Below are 23,783 nucleotides of genomic sequence, written 5' to 3'. Positions count from 1 at the left end.
CCTGATGAGAGACACCAGCTTAATAGAATTGAGGAATGTGTAAAGGACATTAGACACTGGATGCTTATTAACTTCCTTCTGCTTAACTCTGACAAGACTGAAGTACTTGTACTAGGACCACATGCAGCTAGAAGTAAGTTTTCTGATTACACAGTAACTCTGGATGGCCTTTCTGTTTCTTCACGTGCAGCAGTAAAAGACCTCGGAGTGATTATTGACCCCAGTCTTTCATTCGAAACTCACATTGATAACATTACCCGGATAGCTTTCTTTCATCTCAGAAAGAATTTCATCTTGGCAATATTGCCAAGATAAGAAATTTGTCACTACATGATGCAGAAAAATTAGATCATGCTTTTGTTACCTCCAGGTTGGATTACTGTAATGCCTTACTGTCTGGATGTTCCAATAAGTGCATAAACAAGCTCCAGTTAGTTCAAAATGCAACAGCAAGAGTCCTTACTAGAACTAGAAAATATGACCACATCACCCCTGTCTTATCCACACTGCATTGGCTCCCAATCAAAAATTTCGTATTGATTATAAAATACTACTATTGACCTTTTAAAGCACTGAATGGTCTCGCACCACAGTACCCGAGTGAACTTCTGGTCCTTTATGACCCGCCTTGCCTACTTGGATCAAAAGGTGCAGGCTATCTGCTGGTACCTCGTATAATGAAGGCTACATCAGGGGGCAGAGCCTTTTCTTACAAAGCCCAACAGTTATGGAACAGCCTTCCAAGTAATGTTCGGGAATCAGACACAGTCTCAGCATTTAAGTCTAGGCTGAAAACACATCTGTTTAGTCAAGCCTTTTGTTAATGGTGTTTATGAGGTAAAGGAGTAGATCTGGAGGGTCCTCAGACATAGTGTTTTGGTAACTGGGATGTATGGATGCTGTCAGTCCCCACTCACTTGCTCACTCGCGTTTGTTGACGGTGTAGTGGCTGCTGCTTTATGTCCCGGGGCTCCCTCATGCCTGTTACCTTCTGGCTCTCCCCTTTTAGTTATGCTGTCATAGTTAGTTTTGCCAGAGTCCCTGCTTGTACTCAGCGCAAAACGTATACTGTACCTACTTATTCAGGTGACATTGGGCATACCTAACAACCTGTGTTTTCTCTCTCTTCTCCCCCCCCAACCTGTCCCCCTGAGTTACATGGCGGACCTGAGATCGAAACGCTGACCTCTTCTGCTCCTCGGACCTGCCTGATCCATCCTGGTGCCCTGTGTCTGGTTGGAGTCTCACCACATCGCTCCTGTGGAGGACGGCCCCATATGGACAGTTGAAAATCACACTTGTAAGACATTCTGGACACTTACAGTAATGCTTTTCTGGCTGAGGACTACAGTTGACTTGCTAACTTTGGGACTGCAGTTGTCATGAACAGTTTTGCACTCAAGTTTCCATCAGTGAAGAGTTACATCATCAACGAAACTGACTTCATGTTAAAACTGTTATAGTCATGCCGTCTGTTGTTGTCCAGGTGAGGATGGGTTCCCTTTTGGGTCTGGTTCCTCTCGAGGTTTCTTCCTCGTGTCGTCTGGGGGAGTTTTTCCTTGCCACCGTCGCCATGGACTTGCTCATTGGGGATAGGTTAGGGATAAAATTGGCTCATGTCTTGGACTCATTCAGATTCTATAAAGCTGCTTTGGGACAAATGTCTATTGTTAAAAGCGCTATACAAACAAACTTGACTTGATTTGCTCAAGATGGATGTATGTTGCTGGAAGCGGCCAAATAAGGCTGATGGGAAAAATTTATTTAAAAAAACCCTGAAAATTTCAATGCAGCTGTAACTTCTGTTCTATTTAACCTAGAGGGAAAAATAAAACCAGATTTGAATTCAGAACTTCATACTCTCTTGATATGCCACACTCCTTGATCACAACTATATTTAAAAAATGGCCCACCATTGCGAGTTATATACACCAGCTTTGTCTAACTGGCAGTTATAATGATAATCTAGGAATCATCAAAAAAAAAAAAAAAACCCTTCATAAATTCAATGCACTTGAAATTCTTTATACTAACATATGTAGACACAAAAATAAGTCTTCCCAGTCGATTCTGCCAACTATTATTTACAGACCCCCAGGGAAATATTCCAAGTTTCTTTCTGAATCTGCAGATTTCATCTCGAACCTGGTTGCTTCTTTCAACAAAGCCTTAGTTGTTGGAAACTTTGACGACCTGGAAGACCCTCTGAAAACCGTATTCATGTCCATTCTAGATTCAGTAGGGGTTAATCAGAACATCATAGGACCTACTCAAAATAGGTAGTTACACTCTCGATTTAATACTCACAATCGGATTAAATATAGGTCACACTTCCACAGTCTGAAGCTAGCCCAGATCATTATCTCATCTTATTCAAAATGTGTCTGAGCAATAACATTATGCACCATACCACACTACTGCATCAAAGATACATTTCATGTCAACTACTGCAAAAAATTTAATCAATAGTTCTCCAGAGATAGCAACTTTGGATGGATCGGTGTCAGACACCACAGAACTTAATTAGGCAACTGAATTCTCAGGGTCAGTCCTCTGCTATACTTTAGATAAATGTAGCTCTCCTTAGAAGAAAAAATTAGAGAGAAAAATCTAGCATCCTGGTATAACAATGAGACATGCACTTTAAAACAGACCACTCTCTGAAGTCACATCCAAGATCTACAACTGCTGCTTGCTTAACAGAATTAGACCTTCCATCGGTAAACTTCTCTGCCCAAACCAAAATGGCTTTTGCCAAGGCCGGTCCACTACAGCGCACATCCATGCCCTGGCTGTTCTGCTCGGGCCCCTTTCATCAAGGCACTTTCATCTACAGAACTGAACCTTTTGTTCCCCCCCCCACTATTCTGTGTAGAGACTGTTGTGCGATACTTCCACGAGATGTTTCACTAACAACTACACGACAGTCAAAGTCACAGAGGTCAGACTTTCTCCCTGATTCAGATGTATGATATGAACTTTTAACCAAAGCTCAACGTTAATGCTATTTTAGCTGCCTGATAAAATACTAAATAATGAATAAATAAAATGCACACTAAAGATTTAAGTAACTGCACACGACAGATCGTGCTGTTATACAAAAATAAAGCATGCCGGGGGTGGGTAGGCGTGATGTGGCATTCCACCCTGAACCTGAAACTATCTGTACTGTTGTACAAAAATTATGCGCACCTTCTGACCAATCGGTTGCGAGCAAATTATCTGCACTAGAAGTCTAATGTTTGTAATTCTCTAATGTGTCTGTACTTGACACCATCTGTACCTGCACTTTTATGTGGAATACTCCTCATTCTCAGGTCTGGACATGAAGTAACATTGTACAATTTCTTCAGCTGCAATCCATCCTCCTCCTCTCCTTTCCTCTCCCTCTTCTCCTTCTCTGGATCTCTCTTTCTGGACTTGTCTTTACCTTTGTGTTTTTTGGACTTCTTGGACTTGCCATGCAGCGAGGGCGATTTGCTGCGGTCTTTTGATCCTTGTAGGCTGCAGGGTGCCAAAGGTGTGGAACCCAAAGGTGTGGAACCCAACACTGTATTCGTGTGTAGAGAGCTTCCTGTTAAGGCTGTTTGGTTAAGCCTCTCAGCCACTGCTGCCTCCTGGGCTTCACAGTCCCGGCCATTGTGGCTTGAGTCATTGCTGACGTCTGACAGAGGCTCAAGATGCTGAGATAGCTCCAGTAGTGGAAGCGGGGCACTGGATAAGCCGCACGAGTCCTTCCCATTTGAAGTGTTCAACTTGCCGTTGACGGGTGCTGATCCCTTGCTGATCAGGTGCGATATCCTGGACTTTTTGCTTGCCAGGGGGTCGATAAAATCTTCAGTAGTCCTTTTCTGTAAAACAAACATGAACGTCTTACAAGAGGTTTTATTTCTTTTATTTATATATACAGTGGGGCAAAAAAAGTATTTAGTCAGCCACCAATTGTGCAAGTTCTCCCACTTAAAGATGAGAGAGGCCTGTAATTTTCATCATAGGTACACTTCAACTATGAGAGACAGAATGGGGGGAAAGAATCCAGGAAATCACATTGTAGGATTTTTCATGAATTAATTGGTAAATTCCTCGGTAAAATAAGTATTTGGTCACCTACAAACAAGCAAGGATTTCTGGCTCTCACAGACCTGTAACAACTTCTTTAAGAGGCTCCTCTGTCCTCCACTCGTTACCTGTATTAATGGCACCTGTTTGAACTCGTTATCAGTATAAAAGACACCTGTCCACAACCTCAAACAGTCACACTCCAAACTCCACTATGGCCAAGACCAAAGAGCTGTCAAAGGACACCAGAAACAAAATTGTAGACCTGCACCAGGCTGGGAAGACTGAATCTGCAATAGGTAAGCAGCTTGGTGTGAAGAAATCAACTGTGGGAGCAATTATTAGAAAATGGAACCCATACAAGACCACTGATAATCTCCCTTGATCTGGGGCTCCACGCAAGATCTCACCCCGTGGGGTCAAAATGATCACAAGAACGGTGAGCAAAAATCCCAGAACCACACGAGGGGACCTAGTGAATGACCTGCAGAGAGCTGGGACCAAAGTAACAAAGGCTACCATCAGTAACACACTACGCCGCCAGGGACTCAAATCCTGCAGTGCCAGACATGTCCCCCTGCTTAAGCCAGTACATGTCCAGGCCCGTCTGAAGTTTGCTAGAGAGCATTTGGATGATCCAGAAGAGGATTGGGAGAATGTCATATGGGTCAGATGAAACCAAAATAGAACTTTTTGGTAAAAACTCACTTGTCGTGTTTGGAGGAGAAAGAATGCTGAGTTGCATCCAAAGAACACCATACCTACTGTGAAGCATGGGGGTGGAAACATCATGCTTTGGGGCTGTTTTTCTGCAAAGGGACCAGGACGACTGATCCGTGTAAAGGAAAGAATGAATGGGGCCATGTATCGTGAGATTTTGAGTGAAAACCTCCTTCCATCAGCAAGGGCATTGAAGATGAAACGTGGCTGGGTCTTTCAGCATGACAATGATCCCAAACACACCACCCGGGCAACGAAGGAGTGGCTTCGTAAGAAGCATTTCAAGGTCCTGGAGTGGCCTAGCCAGTCTCCAGATCTCAACCCCATAGAAAATCTTTGGAGGGAGTTGAAAGTCCATGTTGCTTAGCGACAGCCCCAAAACACCACTGCTCTAGAGGAGATCTGCATGGAGGAATGGGCCAAAATACCAGCAACAGTGTGTGAAAACCTTGTGAAGACTTACAGAAAACGTTTGACCTCTGTCATTGCCAGCAAAGGGTATATAACAAAGTATTGAGATGAACTTTTGTTATTGACCAAATACTTATTTTCCACCATAATTTGCAAATAAATTCTTTAAAAATCAGACAGACAATGTGATTTTCTGGATTTTTTTCCCCCCTCATTCTGTCTCTCATAGTTGAAGTGTACCTATGATGAAAATTACAGGCCTCTCTCATCTTTTTAAGTGGGAGAACTTGCACAATTGGTGACTGACTAAATACTTTTTTGCCCCACTGTGTGCGCACGCGCGTTTTTTATATCACATACATATTTTGTACTATATAAATGTAAGCAAACGAGACAAAAAGTATTTTGTGATCATTTCAATAATATATCAGTCAATTATGAACAGTATATTGTAGACTACAAATAATATAAATAAACATGCATGTTTTAGAAGAGTCGAGTTTTGCCTTGTGAGCAAGTACAACACTCTGCCGACAGCTAGACAGTGGCCAAGGCATTAGAGTTCAGAGTCCAGTTAAGAGCTGCACAACTGTGACTGATTAACAGCAAATACACGTAATTAGAGAGAGACAATATTTCACTCCATAGGTCCATGACAGCAAACAGTGAATAGAAACTGCAATATATTATTTAAAATCCAACAAGGCCGAATACACTGATCATTTCTCAGAAATGACCTGTGTTCCCACTGTGAAGCAGATCCAAAACAACCAACACAACCAGTGTAAAATTGCACAAGAACAGTAAAGCGAGGCAAAGTTCATCTTGGCCAGGCTTTTTATTTTCTTACACTCTGAATTCAGGTTACAGATTTTGATCAATTGCAAGACCTAAGGCTTTGGAGATTTAATGGTTTGAGCATTTTGTCCTTATTTCTAGCATGCACTGCAACATTTTGCTCTTTTCAAGAATACTATGAAATCACATTATTTTATGTTTGTGTCACTGTGTGGGTACTAATGACTTTTCCCTCTGTACAGCACCACAATGTATTTGAAATGAAGCAATCAATGTGTCATTGAAGTGTAGACTTTCAGCTTTAATTCAAGGCCCTTAATTTAAAAAAGAAAAAAAAAAAAACTGTTTTGGAATTAGTTTATTTCATTTTAAACATAGTCAGTTAATTTTCACAGGCTCAAAAGTAACTGGATAAACAAGATCAACTGTGAGCTACTGTTCACTTAGGTTCCCCGCTCTCGCTTATGTCAGAATGCAAGCAATCGAAGGAATAGGACACTTATTATGAATGTTTACTTCAACAAATAATTAACCCTGAAACAAGTAAAGAGCAGTATTCTCCCCAGGGATTTCAAATAGCATCCTGGTAAACGGTCATTTTGAAATAGCATTTTTCTTCTTGAAATAGTGTCAAAATCCACCCTGTACGTTTCATAAGCGCATTCAGTTGGTAAACAGGAAGTCGATGTGGGACAGACCTGAAAACGGTATACATGGTACAGAACCCCAAGCTGAAGCTCAGTACCAAATATCAAGCAGTTGAGATTTGTAGTTGCTGAGAAAAATATGTTATGAAAATTTTGTAAATCTACGCTGTTTCATAAATACATTAAGTCGGTAAACAGGAAGTTGATGTGTGACAGACCTGAAAACAGTATACGCTACCGTTCAAAAGTTTGGGGTCACTTTGAAATGTCCTTATTTTTGAAAGAAAAGCACTGTTCTTTTCAATGAAGATCACTTTAAACTAATCAGAAATACACTCTATACATTGCTAATGTGGTAAATGACTATTCTAGCTGCAAATGTCTGGTTTTTGGTGCAATATCTACATAGGTGTATAGAGGCCCATTTCCAGCAACTCTCACTCCAGTGTTCTAATGGTACAATGTACATGGTCTTCTGAGGCTCATTGCCTCAGAAGGCTAATGGATGATTAGAAAACCCTTGTACAATCATGTTAGCACAGCTGAAAACAGTTGAGCTCTTTAGAGAAGCTATAAAACTGACCTTCCTTTGAGCAGATTAAGTTTCTGGAGCATCACATTTGTGGGGTCGATTTAATGCTCAAAATGGCCAGAAAAATGTTTTGACTATAATTTTCTATTCATTTTACAACTTATGGTGGTAAATAAAAGTGTGACTTTTCATGGAAAACACAAAATTGTCTGGGTGACCCCAAACTTTTGAACGGTAGTGTACACTGTATAGAAAAAGGGTGTTTCAGACAGACAGAGGTAAACCAGTATACCCCCTCCTTCAGAGCAGGGGTATAATAACTAACAACTAGAAACAAGTATCATTTTTAATACTTGGACGTAAATCCTTTGCAGTCAATGACCACCTGAAGTCTGAAACCCATGGACATCACCAAATGCTGAGTTCCCCCCCCCTTTGAGATGCTTCAGTTGCTGCTGGTTTGTGGGTCTTTCTGCCTTCACTTTTGTCTTCAGTAAGTGAAAAGCACGTTCACGATCAGCTGACTGACTCGGCCATTTAAGAACATTCCATTTCTTTGACTTAAAGATTAACAAAACCAAAAAATAAACTCCTTTATACCGACAGATAATATCCATATAAGACATGTTCGAGTGTTCACTTGTTCATATTTGTACTTATAGACCATGTACAAATTTTATTTTAAAAGAAAACACAATATCCCTGGGCGCTGATGTCTTACTCTCTCCAAGGTTCAAATATCAGGCTCGGAATACAAATCTTGACATCACCTACACACTACATGATTTACCAAGGCAAGTGGAGCTCATGGATATGTTGCTTCTAAATTGTTGTAAACAACCTTAAAGATGCCCGAGTGTCAAGCATTTGGGTGTAAAAATAAGCCCCATCACTGAAGCACTGAACAACTCTGTCCCTCCCTCCAGCTTTGGGAGCCTTCTGCTGCCTATAAACTCATCTATGGCCACTCTCAGGGTCCCTCCCCCCAAAAAAATTATTTTTCCTTGTATTTTTATGTGACATGCTTGTTTTTATTCACTGATAAAAGCGATCTTTTTAGATGGGAACACTCACATTGCTTTGGCAACAAGATTGTTTACTAATATCTGTCTCAGTATTGCGTTATCTAACAGATTTATACTTCATAAAAAGTGTTAATTTGCACATTTTGTTACCAGTATATTAAAAAAAAAAAAAAAGTTACAGAAAATTTTTGATTAGCTGTTTAGAATTGGAAGCCTTTGCTACATGTACATTTCAGCACAGTGAAATTCCTTCTCTGTATTCAACCCATCTTGGGGGGGGGGGCACGCAAGGTGGCACCCAGCGATGATTTTTAAGAATTAGAAGCCTTTATTTGATGGCTCCGTGTTATGAAGTTAAACGGCATACTAGCGATTCGGTTATGTCACAGGCGCATATTTGGTTTCAGTGTAAATAGTTGCATCCAGGTAAGCCTATTTTTAGCTTACCTGGATGCAATATCATAACTTTTAAAATGGATAAATTGTTAAAGTTTTATTGTTAACATGTGGAGGGCACATTGGGACACTTGCCATGATCAGCAAACAGCATTTATTTTTGGGTTTTGTTTGACTAACAAGCTCTTGGGATGCTTCAGCAGTATGTTTTGGGTCATTATCCATCTGTATTGTGAAGCACTGTCCCATCAGATTTGCGGCATTTGACTCCACAGAAAGTATAGTTCTATACACTTCAGAAATCATCCTGCTCCTTCTATCAGCAGTCATATAAATCAAACACTAGTGACTCAGTTCCACTGGCAGCCATACATGGCCATGATTTGGCTACTCCTAAAGTTTCTGCTCTCTCACACAGAAAACGCCACAACTCCAAATGTGGTAAGAGAGGGAAAAAAAATTAAATAAAAATACAATGGATTCCATGGGATGCTACCTCAGTGGAAAAGAGAGAGAGTAGACTGACCTGAGATGGAGAGCTACTGGGCTGTTCTTTGTGTGGGCTGACTGGATTCTCCCTGGTCAGGAGACCACTATTCTGAGCCTTGCACAGTTTCCTGTGGAGAAAAAAAATAAAATAAAAATAAATAAAAAGACTCCTCCTCAAAAAAAGGAATCAGAAGAAAATCACACTGATGATAGATGCAGCAGATATACTACAAAAACCAACAGCACAATTGTCATATAAATGCAGATTTTAAGAAATCACACATGACATTGATTCACAATCACCGGTTTTCCCTATACAAAGGAATTGGTTGTGTATGCCAATTTAATACCTCTGGTCATATTTTTATATACCAGTGAAACCTACAGTGGCATAACAAATCTTTCCACCCATCCATCTTCTACTGTTTATCTGGTTCTGTTCACAGAGGCAGCAGTCTCAGAAGTGATGCCCAAACCTCCCTCTTCTCAACCACCTCCTCCAGGAGAATGCTAAGGCACTCCCAGAAGTACCTCCCCTGGGAGGCGTCCTGGAAGCATCCTTGACAGATGCCTGAATTACCTCAGCTGGCTCCTTTTGATGTGAGCAGCAGCTTTACCTTGAGCCACTCCCGAACAGCTGAACTCCTCACACTAAGGCTGAGCCTAGATATCTTGCAGAGGAAGTTAATTTCTGCCGCATGTGATCCAAAATTGCATCCTTTTGATCATTATCCAGAGCTCATGACCATAGGCGAGGGTAGGAACATAGTTTGACCAGTAGCTTCACCTTATGGCTCTGCTCTCTCTTCACCACAGATTAGTATAGCATCTGCATGACTGATGACACGCCACCAATCCGCCCGGCAATCTCCCGTTCCTCCACCCTCGCTCCTAAACAAAACCCGGAGATACTTAAATTCCTCCACTTGATGCAGCGACCTACCCCCAACCTGGAGAGGACATTCCACCCTTTTCCGGCTGAGGACCATAGCCTCCGATCTGGAGGTGATTCACACCCCAGCCGCTTCACACTCTGCTGCAAACCTTCCTAGGGAATGCTGGAGGTCACAGCTTGATGAAGCCAAAAGAACCACACCATCTGCAAAAAACAATGACGGGATTCAAACAATAGCCTGACTAACTGCCAGCAACACAAACCAAGCTCATATCAGTGGGCCTGGTACCCCATACTCCCAGAGTGCCTCTCATAAGACTCCCCGAGAGACATGGTCATATGCCTTTTCCAAGTCCACAAAGCACATGTGGACTGGTTGGGCAAACTCCCATGAACCCTCCAGTATCCTTGAGAGGGTAAAGAGCTGTTCCTCCTGAATCCGAGGTTCGACTAATGGAGGAATTGTCCTTTCCAGTACCCTGGCACAGACCCTCCCAGCGAGGCCGAGTGTGATCGCCCAAATGTTTGAGGACATCCTCCGGTTCCCCTTCTTTAAGATGGGAACCACCACCCCAATGTGCCAGTCCAGAAGCACTGTCCCTAACCTCCACGCAATGTTGAACAGGCATGTCAACCAAGACAGCCCAACATCATCTAAAGCTTTCAGGAACTCCGAACAAATCCACTCCCAGAGCCTTGCTGGTGAGAAGTTTAACTACAGTTTCCCCTACCATTAATTATATTTGGGGGGGGGGGGGGGGGGGGGGAGCATATGCAGCTACTGAGTGCCTGCAGAAAGAGTGCCTGCTCAAAAAAAATAAAATAAAAAAGGGGGATGTAGGCACTCTGACCATATACAAACATCACCCGCTAAAGCTGCTCTTCTCTCATCCACTCAAAAATGATTCAAACAATAGTTAGCAAGGTCACAACCCCCAAGTGGCAAAAGATGGAGGACATATGACTTTTTTTTTTTTTAAAGTGGAAGATGTCGTCTTCAGACACTATATTAAGTTAGCTGAAATGTTATGAAAATGTATAATAATGAGATCATGTTGGAATATGAGATCACTTTGATATCACTCCTTTAACTGTTTGTTCAGGTCCAAATGCTCTGTAATAGGAGCTGCAGGGAGGGGTCTTGCAGCTGATCCTCCTCATCCAGCACCCCCCCCCCCAAAAAAAAAAAAAAAAAAAAAAAAACACCCCAAACACCAGTAAACTTTGGGGAAAACACTGAATTACCTCAGTTCTAGGTATGGATAAGTCCTCCCCTGAGTCCTCAAACTTTGCCTCCTCTATGGAAGGCATGTCAGACAGGTTCAGAAGATTCTCAAAGAATTCCTTCCACCACCCGACTATATCCCTGGTTGAGGCCAACAGCACTCCATCCCTGCTGTAAACAGCATGGGCAAAGCACTACTTTCCCCTCCAGAGTTGCCTGACGTGCGAGATGCCAGAATCTGTTTGAGGCCAACCCCCCCCTCCAAAAAAAGGGGGGGTTCCCATGGCTTCACCAAACTCCTCCCACACCGAAATTTTTGCTTCCACGACCACCTCAGCCGCACTCCGCCTGGCCTGTCGGTACCAGTCAGCTGCTTAAGGAGGAGTTCCACAAGCCAAGCAGGCTTGGAAAGCCTCCTCCGACAGCTTGGCGAATCCCTCAACCACTGGAGTCCACCCCCCGGTTCAAGGATTGCTGCTATGACCGGCACCAACATCCTTGTGATCACAGCTCCATACAACTGCTTAAGCAATGGAGGCCCGGAATATTGTCCATTGAATCCAAATGTTCCCAGCCTCTTTTGGAATGCAGGAGAAGCTCTGCTGGAGGTGCGTATTGAAGATCTCTGATGGGGGTCTCTGCTAAAATGTTCCCAGCACACCCGCACCATACGTTTGGATTTGCCAGGTCTGTCCGGCATCTTCCCCCACTATTTAATCCAACTCACTACCAGGTGGTGAGCAGTTGACAGCTTGGCTCCTCTCTTCACCAGAGTGCTGTCTAAGGCATACAGCCATAGGTCTCATGATACGACTTTAATAAAAATAAAATCCGATCATCAGCTTAAGACCTAGAGCTTGAACATGATGTGTTATGGACAGACTATGCAGAGCACAGAAGTCCAATTACAGAGCACCATTCAGGTTCTGATCAGATGGGCTGCTCCTGTTAAATCACACCCTTCCAGGTTTCACGGTCATTGCCCACGTGAGTGTTAAAGTCCCCTAGCAGAATGATAATCACCCAAAGGGGTGCCTTCCAACACCCCACCTAAGGCCTCCAAGAAAGCTGAATACTCTGAACTGGTGTTTGGTGCATTAGCACAGACAAGAGTCAGGGCATGTGCCTCAACTTGAAGCTTCAGGGAGTCAACTCTCATCCACTGGGGTGAACTCCAATATACTGGCACCAAACTGAGGGGCTATAAGAAAACCCATACTTGCTCACCACCCTTCACTGAGGGCAACTCCAGAATAGAGTACAGTTCAGCCTCTCTCCAGAAGGTTGGTTCCAGAGCCTATACTGTACATTGAGGTGAGACCCACTATATATCTAGCCAGTACCTCTCTACCTCCCGTACCAACTCAGGCTCCTTTCCTACCACAGGAGATTACGTTCCATGTTCCAAGAGCCAGCTTTGTCAGCTGGGAGATCACCTTGTACTGCCATCCAATCCACATTGCACTGGATCCTGACAGTTCCCCCTGCTGGTGGTGGGCAGACCCACAATACTCTTTTGGGCTGTGCCCGGCCAGGCCCCATAGGTAAAGGCCTGGCCACCAGGCTTTTGCTGGCGAGCCGCTACCCCAGTAACAAATTCTTAATTGCAAAACTGAATTATTAGTGCGTTTGTCTGGCATAAAAATTGGGACAAGCAAGACTGACATGGGGCATAATGTGACTAGGTCCATTAGCAGGGACACTGGGACATAGGTACCTTGAGATAAAGAGAAACAGACTTGATTGAAAGGATGAAAAGGAAAAGAGGAGGAGGGTAGGTTATTGAGAGTTTGTCAATTACCACTGTTTGTCGAAATATGTGGCACCTGGCCATACACAAATGTTGGACCTTTGCCAGCCACACATTGCATTTGGATTACACATGCTGTGCCATAAGACCTTTGAACTGTTTGGCTGTTCAGCCTCTTGCACGTGGTGTGCGTGCACATGGTGTCACTGATTCAGAACCAAGAGTGACCGGGTGGTTGGGAGATATGATGGCTGCAGAGACTCAGATTGTTTTGCAGGTCAAGGGGCCCACAGGGCCCCTCCTGGGAAAAAACAGGGGCCCATTTCTACAATGGGGGGCCCAGTGATTATCCTTCAATTGAAGCGAACCTAGTGAGCGAAGCGAGCCCAATGTACAGCTGGGGCAGCCCAGGGGCTGTTTTTTTCTTCTCAATTCTGGTTTTTTTTTGGTATTAGAAGCCATATGAAGCAATGTAGATGACAAAAATCAATGCTTCAACCAATATATATATATATATATATATATATATATATATATATATATATATATATATATATATAACCAAATATATATAACCAGATATTGTTTAATCAGTGGCAATATTTTGGAATTCAACCACAGGCCACTATACATCACATCTATATTATCTCCTCCTTGTAAATTATAATTTATTTTATTAACTTGTTTTCAGTTTGGTGTAGGTCTATAGTAGTAGTCACCAGTGGTAGTGGTGGTTGCTGTTGTAGTTGATGTTGCAGTAGTTGTTGTAAATCTAGTATGACTAATTACCTTGGGTATCAGGGGTATCAGTTTTTTCAGGTGAATGTACTCTCTTTCTGCCGAAGAATGACAAAATAGATGTATTTTTCTTTTTTTCTTATCCATGTTTTCTTGTCTCTTTCGAATATTCGTACATAGACCATAAGACGCCACCTAGCGAAAGTCTTGGATCAGGTTTTACTTGCTTGGGACGCTACAAACGGGGTGGCATAAATACACGAATGGGTCCGACGTATATTCAATATGGCGGCGGTCAAAACAAATTAATCCGATGCTGAAATCTGTTGAATATCCAGATAATTATGTTGGAAGTTGCATATTTGTGCAAGATTTTCAATATTGAGACCATGAAGTCAAGTAATACCAGTCCCCCCAGGATTTTGTGGGCCTTTTTTGTGATTGTTGTGGGCTAAAATGTCTGATGTCGCGGGGGGTTTTCCAAAAAATTGCAATGAAAGTTGGTGTTTTTTAGGTTTTTGTTGCGATTACATTGCGGGAGGAAGTGAAAGTTGCGAGAAATTGTTGCGATTTTCTCTTTTTGTGATTAAAATTGAGTGATATGTTAAACATTAAGTTATTACTGAAAAACTATTGATTAAAAAAAACAGACACTGAGAAATGGTCCTATAAACAACTTTACCAATATAAAAGATTACCAGGACTACAAAAATGCAGAAAAATAGGCTTTACTTATCCAAATGCACCTGTTGGTTCAAAAGTTAAAGTGCATAGAACCTCACAGCACAACATGAAGTTACCTTAAAATATAATATAAATGCCTCAGCTTTCATGTAAGAAAAAAAAAAAATACTAATACTAGTACTGTGTGCAGGCAGTCTCTCCTGAAGACTAAATTAAACAATAATTATAAACTAAATGCCTCAGGCTTCATAGAAGAAAAAACAATTTGAACAGAATCTCAGTATGATGCTGAAGCTGCCTAAACAATGGAAAATAAAATACCATTTTGGCAAAAATGTTGGCATCCATTAATTTCTTGTATTAAGTAAAAAAATAAATAAATAAAGTGCACACAGTCCTTCACTGTAAACATAACACACTTTCAGTAACAGAATTTAAGCCTACATAAACACTGACTAGCACATGCTGCTTCTCTTGAACGGAAACATGGAAGTAAGCAGTGCTGCCAGATACTGCTAACGTTTTCCAGCCCAAAATATGTTCAAAACCCGCCAACTAGGCAGGAAACCGCCCAATCTGACAACACTGGAAGTAAGGCGGAAGGTAGTTTGTCGACGTCACCTCAAGATGACGCCAACGATTGGTCAAATTTGCGGGAAAGTTGCGATGATTGGATATAATTGCAACACCGCCCTGAATTCGCGGGGATTGGTTGAATTTGCATTGAAGTTGCAAATCGCAACATCGCGAAATCCTGGAGGGTCTGTAATATGCCACGAAACGGTCCAAATAGGGTATAAAATGCTCGCGTCCATATTGGCCCCTGCCCCTCTCGACAATGCGTTCATTATTCGAAACAGTGCATCTTAGACGCGGGCACGCCAACAATCTGAGTCTCTGTGGCTGATAAACATTATCCAAAAAATGCAAGTAAAGCACAAAAGGTTGGGCTGATATTCCTGACACTGATAATCCTCATGCAGGATGGCATCTATGATTCCTTCATGTTAGCAAGACTAATGTTTTTAAAGTACAGCCAGAACAAAGCACATCCCACCACAGGCTTTAACTGAGAACAAAGCAAAGTATATTTATTTCCCCCACAAGTTGTCAGAACAGAAGAAAAAAAAACCCAACAACTGGAAAAGAAAAATAGTATTTAAATTAATAATTAAAAGGCCAACATCACGCTAGATCAGAAGGCTCAAACTGTAATCCTGAAAGAAAAATATATAAAAAAGTATTATTTTATACACACAAAAATAATGGGTCTACATCAGACATGGTTTCTATACTCAGCTTACCGTACAAGGATCCTCTTTAGAATTTGCTGGTCTACCTCAGTGTAGCCAGGCCAATTTTTCTGAACCTCCTTAAACAAACAGTCCTTCAATGTGAAGGTGTTGTCCTTGCTATTCAGATTCGCCACCTACAGGGAACACAAGGAGCAAAGCTACACTTTCTCAAAATTTCAACACTAATATGCACCAAAGCATATTACTATTAAGAATTCTGAAGTGTAAGAGCTGGTATGTTGTCATAAGTTTGAAAAACACTGCTAACCAATACATACCTCCTATTTAATTAATTAATTAAATAAATAAATAAATGATGCAAACCATAACACAAAAAAAGTCCACAATTCTATAAGATTAATACAAAAAGCCTCTTCTGGCATGCACACACAAGTATTAATCTAAAGCACATGCTGGGCATTTCCCATACCTGCCAACCTTGGAAAAAAATTTTGAGTAGCAACTTATCACGGTGGTGCAGCGCAGCATGGCGTGAGACCAGGCACATTTGCTGATCAGTATTGATTGTAATGAGTGAGCATGTGAACAATGTATTAATAAGCACAGAGTTCCCACTCACCACCATATCTAGTTATTCAACATACAAGTAGACTATGAAGAAAACAAGAACTCTTTTAATGAAAAGGCATGAATATATTTCCAATGCTTTCACCAAGACATTTGGCACAAGGCAACTGTGCCCGAAAAATATGGTCCTTTATACAGACCTTAAACTTAAAGATGAGGGATAAATGTACTGCCTTTGGCATATTGGTGTCTTAAATACATTGGGAATTATAAACAACAAAGAATCCCAAATAGCATGCTATGTCCCTTTTGACATTTAGCATTATATTGTATAGATAACAGAAAAACCAAAGGGCTATAGCCTATGTCTTTTAAAACAGACGCCGGCAGTCTGCAAAAAAGACACACACACAATCCTTTTTTCATAAATTTAGTTTTGACCGTAAAAGAGATTCTTGCTACACTTTGAACTAGGCTACACTAAACATCGAAAGTGAATATTCCAGAGTACCTATATAAATATATATTTTTCAATATTAATATTTAGTAAATGCAAACTGATAACCACACTTACAGAAAAATTTACTGAAAATAAATTATAGGCTACTCTGGCCTATCCAATAACAGCCTTTATAATATTCATATTCACTGACCTGGCCTAATTTGGAAAAAATAATGGCCTATGTATATAAATGCAAGCATTTCTATGTTAGCAATATTATTACCTGTATTTCCTTGATGGCTAATGTCAAAATCATAATTGCACACTGTGCAAAATGCATGATTAGGCAGTTTAGAGGGGCAGAGGCATGGCCATTGATCTTGATACTTCGTTAGGAACTTCTGAGGGGCATAGACTCGCTTCTTTTTAGATTTGCTTCCCTCTCTCTCTCTGTCAATATCCTCATCTGACGTCATGTGTATTATTAACTGCAAGGCACGCACATACACAAACACACATCATCATCCACCACACGCACTTACGTGAAAACACTTCGTGCACTGCTCACTGAATCTCACATGCACGAGTAGCCTAGTTCAGAAGATTTTAACGCGTCTATCGGTTGACTGGATGGAAACATCAGTAGGCTACTATATTTTCACTTTAGGCTATGCAATATTTTTTGGATTGAGAAGCCTGGGTCAAATATCAAAACAAGCTGGAACAAATATTTCCTTCAGATAAGGCGGAACACTGTGCTTTGAACTATGACGTTAGGACAGTTGTCCTTGCTTTATTCACAATACCCTTGCCCTGCCCATTTATCTTCGAAACGGTGTTTAGCACCGCCCTCCCTTGTAAAACCAGTCACAGTATGAAGATCAACCGAGAGGGATGAAAATCAATTTCGTTACTTTCGTTTTGACGGCTCCTCGGCTCTCCGCTTAGCCTCATAGCTTAGGCCTAGTTGAAGAGTTTAAAACTAGCGCTGTGATTGGTCGAAGTCTTCTTTTCTCTCCAGGTTGCTGGTCAATGCGGTTACACCCATAGACGAGTTGCCTAGTGCACAAATGCACAGACAGTTGAACCGGAATATTAAAGATCTTTGAACTCAAAGCCATCAATGGCTTTTTGCGTATTCTGAAGTGTTAAATCGTAGCAGCGTGGTTTGATGTCTAAACGCGTATCTGCTACGCAAAATGCGTAAAGGTTGGCAGGTCTGATTTCCTAACCTGGTAACTTGGCTAACAACAATAGCAAAGTAACAGTGAGTTAATGAAATACATAGCAACTTAGCAACTCAATGAGACCAGTAAGCAGTTACCAGCACCTCTTTTTCCTACATTTAAGCTTCCCAAGAAGCCTGTGTGAACTTTAAACAGACACACACCATCTGAATAACAGAATGAATGTTTTTTCCTGTGAACAAAACGAGTTTGCAGCATGACATGAACCTGTTGCAGGAGGCTGTCCAAAGTGTCCTTATCCTGAGGAGAGAGGCCGTCCTTTATGAGACGCACCAGCAACTCAGGCTTGCGGTAGGGTTTGAGGGCAAGTAAGTGGATGAGGCGCTCCCTGAGTGGTCGTGGCAGCACTGTACTCTTTTTCATGCTGCTGGAGATGAGTACAGGACGAGAGAAGCGCCGCGATGGGGCCACGTCTGAAAGGGCCATCGCTGGTTTTCGTATCTGGACCCGTTTACCTGAACAGGGAACATGAAAAGACTCCGTCAGTCAGTCTAAAGAACAGTTCATCTGGTGACCCAGAAAGTCTTGTTCGAGTTTCTTGCCAGCAAAATACACATTTACTTCTATACTTACAAAAATCATGGCGGTTTAAAAAAAAAAAAAAAAAAACCCAGGGGGAAGGTTAGTTAACAAAACTTAACAGAATTACAGTACGCAATGATCATTTCCTCACTAATAAATGGTGACCAGTGGAGAGATGTTTAAATGCCACAAGTGATTTTTACCTCAGATGTGGATGATGCCAGTTATCAAACTGAGAACTCATTTCTCATTGTAATTTGTGTTAGCAATAGTGATTGGGTTATAAATTAGGCTCCGGCTGATATATCAAGAGGCCAACAAGACAGTCCGATAATATTGCTTAATAACCTTACTGTGACCGACTGAAATAAGAGCCGATAAGGTGCTTTTATTCCAAGTTACGCAGCTGCCAATTAGCCTGAAGGATACACACAGTGTTGAGCAGACACATGCTGCATGTCAGCATATTTATGAACCTCAAGTGAAGGTAAATGCAGTTTTATTTGCAAAGGTGACAGATTTTATATTGGACTGGCCTTTTGAGGCACAGTGAAATGTTCTCAGTGTCACAAGTTGTTTATTGGTGCGTCTCTGCCTTGTGAGTGGCCAAAAAGGTCAAGAAAAATTTCAATGCGTACATTGAAATTTGGTGGCAATGTTTTGGCAGGCAAATTAAGGCTACGTTCACACTGCAGGCTGAAGTGACTCAAATCCGATCTTTTCGCCCATATGTGACCTGTATCCGATCTTTTATTGACAATATGAACGACACAGATCCGATTTTTTCAAATCCGACCCAGGCCGTTTGGATATGTGGTGCTAATTCCGATTCCTATCCGCTCTTTTCATATGCAACTTCAGTCTGAACCGCCAGGTCGCATTCATCCGACTTACACGTCATCAACAAGCCACAAACGTCACTATTCTGCGCTGAAGTAGGTGGCGGGTCTCTCAAAAAAGTTACAACAACATGGCGCATAATCACGGGCGCAGATAGAGGGTGGGACGAGTCATATTTAAATTCACCTCGCTCGGTCCCCCCTACTTATAGGGAGGAAAAAACGTCTATGCTGTCTTTCTTTGCAAAAGGCAAACCTCACGGAAAAATCAAAAGACTAATTACCATTCGGTTTATTGAGGTGCACAGCAGTGTATACATAGTTGCAACAACTCACATAAAACAAAACAAAGACTGATATTCGGTTGGTTGAGCTGCGCAGACTGCACAGGTTGCGAGCTCGAGCTTGGTTGCTATGGTTACTAACAACAAGTTTGACAGGCATATCGGGGTTGGGGTTGGTTTGCTGGTAGCTTTGTCCCCCCCCCCCCAGTTTTTTGTCCCCCCCAGTTCAAAAAACGTATCTGCGCCCCTGCGCATGACATCAATGCGAGGGACGCTTCGGGCTGTGAAGGTTCTGAATCTTCTCAATGGAAGGACGCAGAGGTTAGGGAGCTGATTTCCATATGGGGGCATGCAGCTATTCAAGCTAGATTGGATGAGTCATACCGCAACCGGGCGGTTTTACTTCCGTAAACACTGGCCATGCTCACTGCGTGTGACGTCGTCGTATCCTGCAGTGCGCATGCGGAACACTTTTAGGTCGCTTTTCGTTCATACTGAGGATCACATACAAGTCGCATATATTTGTTAATGTGAACGACCTCACAAAAAAATCGGATTTCACAAAAAAATCGGAATTGAGCATTAAGCCTTGCAGTGTGAACGTAGCGCAAGTGGCACACACTCACAGACGGGTTTGGGAATACTTTCCAAAGCTCAGGGAAACTTCCCCAAACATGTCATCCTTGATGCTCGCAGGGGCCTCAACACAGCGGATCGACATAGTCCAACCTTCACCGAGACTTAAAAAGTGCATTTACATTTGGGGATCCTTTGGAGCATGTTGCTCTTGGGACCCAGTCGTTATGGGAAACACCAGACTGATTTAAGCACAATCAGCACGCGCATAAGGACACTTTTCATAGACACTGTGTCCAAAACCACTCACTCTCACTATATAGTGCTGTCTGAATGTATAGTAGGAATTATTACACCCTATACAGTAGACTCATAGTATCCCACAATGCATCGTGAAAAGTAGTGTACAACCGATGGATAATTACAGAAACAAAATGTGAGGCAAGGTCAGTAACACAAAAGACCGCAGAAAGCAGTCATAAACATGGCTAGAAATAAATGTGACAGTGATGCTTCACAAAATCTCTGAAAACCACGTCCTCATATGCACGTGCTGACTGCACTCAAATCAGCATCAGGTATTTCCCATAACACTTGAGTCTCAAGAGTGTCATGAGCAAGCTTGCTCCACCAGGCTCAAGTGCAAGAAGGTGCAACAGTCAAGTGTTCACCTGCTGTGTGACCACAACTTTTAGTGTACATCACCATGCATCACCACCAAAATGCCTCATTTTCCATCGATAACCCATCACAAGCTGTAGTGTCACCGTAAAGTACATTGAGTATTCTATTGTTAGATGTGCATTGTCTTTATTTTGTTAGAGCACGGTCATTAAAAATATCTAAAAGGTCTCCCTCACACACCTCTTTCCCACAAGTTGACACCATTCCCTGAGGTCTTGATGAAATGTCTGCCATGCTTTGGTCAAAATAAAACCACAGCTCCCTTCTCATCCTGTCAAAACAGCTGATTTGAGTGTCATTCCTTTAAATGATGGAGTCGTCACTCCAGTGAATGTGGACAGAATAAAACAGGTTATTCCACTCAATCTCATTGTACATGGCTTATAGCCACCTTGGTGGTACGTGGCCCATTGGCTATCAGCTCGTGAATGACTCAATTTCATGGAACAACTTAAATGATCCTTGAGACATAGAAATGGGAGCCAAATCTGGCTTGTTAAAGCGCATATTTTCTGTAATAGGCAGCTCAAAAGAAACTGACTGGATGTCTTATTTCAGAGTTTGTGAGTTGGCAGGCACTGCAGATACCCAAAATGTATGTGCACAAGCACTGAAAGGGTTTTTCATAGTATTCCAAAAACGTTGGGACACTGTAAAACAAACAGAACATGAAGATGTGCAAATCATGGAAACCCTACATTTCATTGAAAATAGTACAAAGACAACATATCAAAATGTTGAAACTGAGAAAATTTATTGTTTTGAAAAATGTGCACTCATTTTGAATTTGATATCAGCAACACATTTCAGAAAAGTTGGGATGGGGCAAAAAAAAAAAAAAAAAAAGTTGTATAATGCTTAAAAAACCCCAAAAACAATTTAAACAAAAACACACACGCATGCACTGAATTTGGTTAATTGGCAACAGGTCAGTAACATGGGGTATAAAATGAGCATCCCAGAGAGACGGAGTCTCTCAGAAGAGAAGATGCTCTGTGAAAGACTGCATGGGCAAACAGTGCAACAATTTAAGAATAACATTCCTCAATGTGAAATTGCAAAGAATTTGGGGCTCACATCATTGACAGTACACATCATTAAAAGATTCAGAGAATCTGGAGAAATCTGTGTGCAAGAGACAAGGCTGTAAACTGACACTGGATGCAGGGTATTACCTAGAAATTGAGAGAAGGGTGTCTGATGGCTGAACAAAGAACTGCTTTTTGGGGGGGCATTTACATGCCTTCTGGTGCACGCTCATCGAATACATTAACAATTTCCCAGTAAAATACGTATGAAATTTCCCTCCAGATGTGTGCTTGGCTTTCTCAGTTACCCTCTGTAGTACACTACCTGGCTCTGCAACATAACTACATACGCTACACTGTGGTCACGTGGTCCAGCTGAGCCAATCAGAGCACGAGAATTGATCAACAAATATGGCGTCTATTCCCTGCTGTAGAAATGAGTGAAGCCATCCGGCCACCATGTTACGACTCACATCGCGTGCATTTGGTTTGTGTGTTAAAAGCGTTGTATCCGATCAAATTTGCCCCAAACAAAGTATTTCCTGGACCCCCCACCCCCCATACCTCCTCTTGTTTTCTCAACTTTACTCACATTCGTTACACATAGTGCTCCCTTTCACTGCTAGTCCCCCCCCCCCCTTCCAGTTCAGTCTCTGATCATTTTTTTGAACAGCTCTTTTACTACCATGTTTTTAAAGAGATTATTTCAGTTTTTCTTTATACAGAAAATCATATTTCGGATGCCGCCCAGGCACTAAGCCGTAGAACAGGAAACACGGCCAACCCTGATTTAAGAGTACTTATCAATTTAAACTAAAATCATGGTCAGTCAGTCATATCCATTTTGTCAATTTGTGCAAGTGGGTGTGACATGTAGATGATTTACATTGTCAACTGTGCTTAGCTTTAGGTAAATGAAAATAACTCCTGACCAAGCTAGAACAATAACAGCTCTCTTTATTTGCATCCCTCACTGCCATTTCTACCTAAGGCTATGGTCCTTCTTTCATTTAGACTCCTGAGGCTAATTTACTCAGTTCATTTTTCTTTTTGAATTTGAGCTGGAGCTTTCACATTCAATATCAAACATGTCTAGACTTTGGCTTTGATCTAGTCTGGGACGTTTCCATCGAAAATCTGACACACAGTCACAGTGTTCATCCCAGATATCAATGTCAGATTTTCAACAAAAACAGACAAGACGATATAAGAGTTTGTTTTTTTCCCTTTTGCTCTTTCAAACCATCATAAAATGCTTTTGGGGGTCCACGTGTGCACAGTGCCATTTGCATGTTTAAAATAATCTCATCTCATTATCTCTAGCCGCTTTATCCTGTTCTACAGGGTCGCAGGCGAGCTGGAGCCTATCCCAGCTGACTACGGGCGAAAGGCGGGGTACACCCTGGACAAGTCTCCAGGTCATCACAGGGCTGACACATAGACACAGACAACCATTCACACCTACGGTCAATTTAGAGTCACCAGTTAACCTAACCTGCATGTCTTTGGACTGTGGGGGAAACCGGAGCACCCGGAGGAAGCCCACACGGACACGGGGAGAACATGCAAACTCCGCACAGAAAGGCCCTCGCCGGCCATGGGGCTCAAACCCAGACCCTCTTGCTGTGAGGCGACAGCGCTAACCATTACACCACCGTGCCGCCCCACGTTTAAAATAATAATAAATAATAATAATAATAATAATAAAAAATCAAAACAAAACACCCTGTCACACACCATCAATACTCCCAGGTGAAATGTCTGTCCACAACCTTTGACTTGACGGTTTGTACAGTTCACTGCTGCACATGCATTTATTTATTGTATATGTATTCATTCTTGTAATTTTTCCTCACCAACTACATAACGCGTCCAGTTTTGTGTAGCTTCCAGTAGCCTAAACAGCTCCGCTCTGCGATGAGAGTGGCAAGATGGTGGCCAGATGGCTTCATTCGGATGAGCTCTCCAG

General features: G+C 42.0%; 1 protein-coding gene across 1 annotated transcript in view; it reads right to left on the bottom strand.

Moving 5' to 3' along the window:
- Positions 1–23,783, bottom strand: part of ell (elongation factor RNA polymerase II) — a 91,890-nt gene that overhangs the window by 22,164 nt on the left and 45,943 nt on the right. The window contains exons 5-8 of the mRNA XM_060941818.1: positions 18,089–18,336; positions 15,674–15,798; positions 9,115–9,205; positions 3,284–3,851 (exon numbers count right to left, since the gene is read on the bottom strand). Of these exons, the coding sequence (XP_060797801.1) occupies positions 3,284–3,851; positions 9,115–9,205; positions 15,674–15,798; positions 18,089–18,336 (1,032 nt within the window). The remainder of the gene's footprint in view (positions 1–3,283; positions 3,852–9,114; positions 9,206–15,673; positions 15,799–18,088; positions 18,337–23,783) is intronic.

This window comes from Neoarius graeffei, chromosome 15 (assembly GCF_027579695.1).
Source record: "Neoarius graeffei isolate fNeoGra1 chromosome 15, fNeoGra1.pri, whole genome shotgun sequence".
In the NCBI taxonomy this organism is placed as follows: domain Eukaryota; kingdom Metazoa; phylum Chordata; class Actinopteri; order Siluriformes; family Ariidae; genus Neoarius; species Neoarius graeffei.
Note: the sequence above shows the minus strand (reverse complement) of the source record. Positions and strands in the feature narration are given on the sequence as shown.